This window comes from Gambusia affinis, linkage group LG24, assembly GCF_019740435.1.
Source record: "Gambusia affinis linkage group LG24, SWU_Gaff_1.0, whole genome shotgun sequence".
In the NCBI taxonomy this organism is placed as follows: Eukaryota; Metazoa; Chordata; class Actinopteri; order Cyprinodontiformes; family Poeciliidae; genus Gambusia; species Gambusia affinis.
In genome coordinates, this window is record NC_057891.1 from 12934092 (window position 1) to 12940328 (window position 6237).

The window sequence follows — 6237 nt, forward strand, 5'->3', positions numbered from 1 at the left end:
ATATACATGCATACCTGTGTACAGTAAAGGTTATTACTAAAGGAACTGGAGCTCTATATAGGCATGTTGATGGAAAGTTCAGTGGAAGGAAGAAAAGTTGTGATACAAAACAGGTGGACGACCAACTGCATAACTGGATATTGCTAATTGAAAACAAGGGCAAGATTGTTTTAAATTGATATTTTAAAACTGCCTAAAGCAGGGGTCTCAAACTTCAGTCCTGGAGGGCCGCAGTCCTGCAGTTTTTAGATGTGCCACAGGTACAAAACACTGGAATGAAATGGCTTAATTACCTCCACCTTGTGTAGATCAGTTCTCCAGAGCCTTAATTATTCTATTCAGCTGTGGTGCAGCAGAGGCACATCTAAAAGTAGCAGGACTGCGGCCCTCGGGGACTGGAGTTTGAGAGCCCTGGCCTAAAGCATTTGAGGGTAACAGTTAGCTTTATTAAATCCAAACTTTGGTTGCATTCGTTGCAGAGAACGTACACTCTGACTTTCACTCTAAAGTTTCAACAAAGCCGGCTTCAAAACAACATCCATTTTTTTTAACACACAAAATGAGTCATGCTTTCAACTGTCTTCACTCTGATTGACTTCCTTTTAAAACATGTCATAGGAACTAGCTAATGTTAAGGCTTCTTCCCTCAGTAACAGCTTTCACATCGAAGAGTGTTTGTATAACATACTTCAACATCTCATATGTGAATGTCCTCCTTTCATCAAGAGCATAAAGGTGTCTCCATGCTAAACATAAAAGACTAAAAACTAAGAGCTAAAAGCGTTTCCTGTGATTACATAAGATGTATTATTGTCACAAATTACATTATTGTTTGTTTAATTACTGCAAAACAATATTGCAGAATTACTTTTGGTGATATTGGAGGATATATAGGAATACATTTCTAAAATTTATCAAAGATACAAATGAGACTTTACTTATCTGTTCCGAAAGGCTTCAGACTAAAAGAACAAACCATAAGGCCACATCTCACAACCCATTCCCCCCAGCATTACTGTATCTGTCTCTCTCAACCTTTGACCCCCGGCTACATCTCCAAGGACACGATCATTTGGAGCAGCTTTTTCAAACCGACCCTCTTTCTTATTCCCTGCGTTCTGTTAAACCAGCTTGAAAACGGCACTGACGTACAGAGGTAATAACAAAGTTAATTCACTTTTGACGAAAATGGGGTTTTAATTGTTGGTTGAAGTGGAAAAACTGAAACGTTGGGTTAGGTTCACCCTAGCTGAAATGTTCATACATGTGCTCCCCTTCCACTTCATAAATACACACTACATTGTTTATTTTTGTTAATTCACACAAAATCTGATAAATACATCAAAGTTTCCAGCCGTAACTTTAAAAAGTTCAAGGAGTATAAACAGTTCAGTAAGGAACTGTATGAAGAATGAAGCAGCGGCAAAGAAAATACTGGTATGAAATCTGCAGTAGTTCACAGTAATCAATGCAGGTGCTGGACTGAGACTTCGTAAACATATCCATCCATATCCGTGGCAACAATGAGGAACATTCCGGAGACTGATGATGTTGGAGAAACAAATTTTTCTGTTGCTGACAGAAAAATCTTTCCCTTCACAAACATTTTCTAACTGCTGTCTAATATTCAATGGACAGATTTAGAATAAATAGATGTATAAGATAAAAGCAGTAAAACACTGCTGACAAAACTGAAACGACTCGGCATCACTCGAGTGTTTTATCGATTTTTTTTTTTTATCAGGATTGCCTTAACTCCATTAATGTAATCAATTAAAAAAACACACACAATAAAAACTAATTGACTATTTTATTGCAGTTTTCTGATGAAGTGATAACTTCAGGGAATCACAAATCATGCATGACCTGCAATACTATTTATGATAACACAGTTTATAACTTCTGGTCTGACATAATCAGAATCAAGTTTTCCAGTTTTAGGTCAACTATTGCCCCAAGTCATACAGCTTGAATATACTAGTGAAATGTATTTAAACTTTTAACTTTGAAGAAAGTAATAAATAAAATGTTAAAATCTCTCTCATCATTCTGGCATTTGGCAAATAGAAAAAAAAAATTGCTTATCCTCGTTAACCTAAAGTGGAATAATGTTACTGATTTTAGACACTTTAGATTGGATGTTTTTATTTTTTTAAATGGTGTATGTAAACTTCTGGTTTGGTTATGTATGTTTGGGGGGTTTCTCTGCCCTGCACCAGACTGGCGCCACCAAAACGTTACACGAGGAGGGCTAATTTCCAGGACACAGACGCTGTCGCTACAGGTCACACACCATCCCTGAATCAGCTAAACTTTCTCTCCAGTCACACACTAAGACAATACCAGCTGTCACGCAAGTCATGATCTGCACTTGGTATTCTCACGAGCACCATATGCACATCAGATTATCTAAAGTACGGCTAAAACAGAGGCGCAGGCTGCGGTTTTAACCTATGACAGCTTCCAGCAGGAAACCATGAGCAGCACAGTGAGTTATTCGATACCTTTGTGCTCGGAATGCTTTGTAGATGTGTGGGGATGATTAGATCAGACGCCTCGGCATGTTCACATTGGTCTGCATCCTTCCTAAAGTGGCCCATCCTGATGGAGCTAATGAACAGCTTCCGGGTTCTAAGTGGGCAGAGATGGTGGTCTGCAGGCAGCAGAAAGAAAACCACCGGCGCATCCCGACCGGCGAACTCACCGTCCTTGCGGTGGTAGGTGATCTCCACCTTGCGCTCCTCGGAGCCCAGGAGAGCCTGGGCCACCTGGGCCACGGCGTGCCGGCTGGTGAACTGGCCGTGCAGGAAGTCGCACGTGCACGGCCGCTGCATGACATCCGGCCGGGAGAAGCCCGTCATCTCGCAGAAGCCGTCGTTGCAGTAGATGATGGCGCAGTTCTGCACGCGGGCATTGGCGATGATGAATTTCTTATCTGGAAAGTTGGGGAGGAGAAGAGTGTGTGTGTTAAGGTTATTGCTGTGGGAATGGACAAAGACACAGTCATTAAAACAGCAAACATTATGTGCGAGAATGTGCGACACACATTTGTGAAAATAATTTGTTTTATGTTGTGGTTGGTAACTCCTAGAAATGTTCTGGCCTCCCTACTGTTCAGACATTCAAATCAAAATACAAAATGACCAGATGTCATCAGTCATTTATGAATTTTATTTTTCCAATTTGTTATTAGTCCAAGATGTCTGAGTAGCTTCTGCCTGTTTTTGAGGATAGTCTACATTTTGTGGATTGTTTGCAGATTTTCTTTGTACCTCCTTAATATTTTTATGTCAATGTTTAAATTTGTTTCTCACAATACATATATGTATATATGTATATATATATATATATATATATATATATATATATATATATATATATATATATATTAAGTCATGCTTTCTAAAAACCTAAAAATGGCAAGACAAAACTGGTATTCTGCTCCATTTTAAAATCCATCAACAAACCACAATCAAGGGTGAGAAAGCTAGATTCAACAAATTTGCTCTAAAATCTCAAGACATGAGCTATTAATGTATAACTTTTTCAGAAATTGGTTTCAGGTATGTAGAGTTAAATACCTTTTCTCTATTTTAGTCACTTTTGAGTGTAAAAAAAGTCAATGCATTTATTATGCTACTACGTAACTCTGTTCTAGTGTGTAAAAATAATTTAACCCAAATGAACGTGCGTTTAACCTCATCTATCTAAACTTGTCCATAGCTACATTAAGAGCAATAATGAAGCTAAAACAACTAGAACTGTGACAAATAGATTACCATTTAGGAAAGCTAAATTAATCCTACATCATTGTTTGGGGGATTAAAAAAAATGCCTTTTATGTAGAGGTAAGTCAATGAGACTGTAGGTGGAAATTATGTTGAGCTTATTAAAAATTTCTCCAGCCTAGTTCAGCATCATATTTTGTCATTTGAGCAAAAGCTCCTTTTGGGAGATCCTGAGGTGCTGCTATTCCTGAAGAGATGCATAACCCTCCTCTGGGTTCTGGGTTGGCCCAAGGGAATTCTTCTTTTGGTGAAACGGTAAGAGTCCCCCTGAAGCTAAGTTTTAGGCAGACCTGAGGTCACAAACTGATGACTAGGTATGGCCCTTCAGGAATTTTTGCTGGAGAGCAAAAATCATACAGCAAGTCATCTATGTCCTGAAGCAGCCCCAGTTCATCATACTGCTAGAACCCTATTTGGGCTTTCGTTCTTTCATGCTTTTAATTTTATACTCAGCATAGCTGGACACCTTTGAGACAGTTTCAATTTCAGCAAACATGAGATGGGGCTTTGTATTACTTTTAGTGTGCATTGGTTTCAGCCTTTGCAACTCTCCTTTAAATCCCATTTTTGTGCAGCCTGCTTCTGATAGTTAAATGTTGTATACAGATCTTAATTCAATTCAGTTTATTAATATATAGCCAATTCACAATGCATTTAACAAAAAAAGAAGAAGATTCAAAGTTATGTACATTCCAGCTGATCCTATCCAGGAATGAAGTCAAGTTAAGTTAATTGAAACCTAAATAAACCCAGTAGATAGCGTTGAGTCACCTTATTGAGGTGGGCAGTGGTTTAGATGTTCGTGACCTCCTGGGCAAGTCATTGATGAAGTCGTTAAGTCATATCAGCAGTCAGTTACACCTGATACAGTTCACTAATGTTTCATATTTTTGCTGTAGATTCAAACCTTATAAATAGCTTTGGAACCCTTTTCAGACTGATGCATTTATTATTTCTTCAGATTGGCTACTTCATGCTTTCATACTGGTTCCAGTAAAGTGATTGCTTAATTGTACAGGTCTAACATGGTCACTCCTGGGTGTGGCTAGTAATGCTTTCTCTAAAAATCCGTAAACACATTTGATTCTTGATTTTACAAGATTATTTTTCCCCCTTTGGTCAGGTTGATTTGGATAACTTTTTACCATTCATTTATAAACTGCTTTGCATTTTGTCCCAGCTGTTTCTGATATTAACATTTTTGGATAGCCAAAATAATAAAGTGCAACAAAAGAAAGAAGAAAAAAGAAACATCTACTTCTGCATTGAACTGCACAAAGAATAAAATCTGTGCAATTGTTAAAAGACTTAATATTACAGAACAAAAAATATTTGCTTAACATGGGATTTCCCTCCCAGCCCTCTGAACTATTGTGCTCCAATTAAAAGGTTAAAAAAAAAATTCGGTATGTTTCAGAGATAATGGCGCAATAAGATGGAGGCTTTATACACATCTTTATATTTTAGCAAAAACATACAGAATAAAGGGGAAATTAGCATAAAACATTTTAATTAGGCTTTTGAACGATTTCCTGTTAAGAATTGCTCTCACAAACAAAAGGTAGCATCATAGCTCTCCACATTGGACAGGTACTCACTTTGTCCTTCGAATTTCCGAATAATCACTCCTAGAAATGTGTTTTGTGGCGCGACATGACCTCTCCGAACAGGCATGGTTCCCTTTCCCCCTCCCCCAAAAATAAATGTTTATGAAGAAAAATCTTTGGCTGAGCTATAAGCGCGTGCCTTTTAAGTTCGCGGGTGTAAACCGAAGCCAGCAGGGCTCCCCCGGTTTTCTTTGTCAGCACTCTGTCATCCTCGCAAGGGGTAAAATAAACAGATATCCAGCCCCGACCGAATTCCCCCTTCTTTTATTTCAGCTCCTCGGCTGAGCGCATAGCAGAGGCTTCCCTCCCTGCGCTCCGCTCCGAGGAGTAGCCCGAAAGGAAGGAAGAGCCGGCGGGTTGCGGCGGAACCAACATCTCACCGCTGCTCCTTCGCTAGAGCTGCGAGCGTTTGTGGCGGCGCGTGAGAAAAGATTGTGCGCGTGGAGGGTGGAGAGGGGGTGCTGTCGTGATGGGAAGACTGATGGTCTATTAGTCCAATAGCTTGACGCCTGGCACTGAAACTGCGAGAGAGAGAAGGGATGCGCGAACAAAGAGGCAGTGGCAAACTAACTATGGCAGCGCTGTGACGTTTCAGTCAAGTTACCTTATTTAATTTGTATAATTTATATTAGTATTTACAAGTACTGGACTATGACGAGAGGTAAAAATAAACTGCTTGCTAATTATATTGGTTTACACCTGAGAAGTTAAAATAACGCGACAACTTTTGGTTCGCGCACCTGTCACGAGCACAGCACGTGCCAGACGGTCGAAGAGGGTGGGGAGCGGCGTCACTATGGTGTATGTCATTAAAGTTAGACAGACGCTCTCGAGTAAAAAAA

General features: G+C 39.5%; 1 protein-coding gene across 4 annotated transcripts in view; it reads right to left on the minus strand.

Annotated features, from left to right (window-relative positions):
* The window catches only part of kcnh7 (potassium channel, voltage gated eag related subfamily H, member 7), a 75486-nt gene extending 69493 nt beyond the window's left edge, over positions 1-5993 (minus strand). For 3 of the 4 annotated variants that reach the window (XM_044110317.1, XM_044110316.1, XM_044110315.1), the window contains exons 1-2: positions 5387-5992; positions 2705-2935 (exon numbers count right to left, since the gene is read on the minus strand). In XM_044110317.1, the coding sequence (XP_043966252.1) occupies positions 2705-2935; positions 5387-5462 (307 nt within the window). In that variant the 5' untranslated portion in view covers positions 5463-5992. Of the gene's footprint in view, positions 1-2704; positions 2936-5386 lie in introns of all 4 variants that reach the window. The other variant, XM_044110314.1, reaches the window with a different exon arrangement.
* Between the last annotated feature and the right edge of the window lie 244 nt (positions 5994-6237).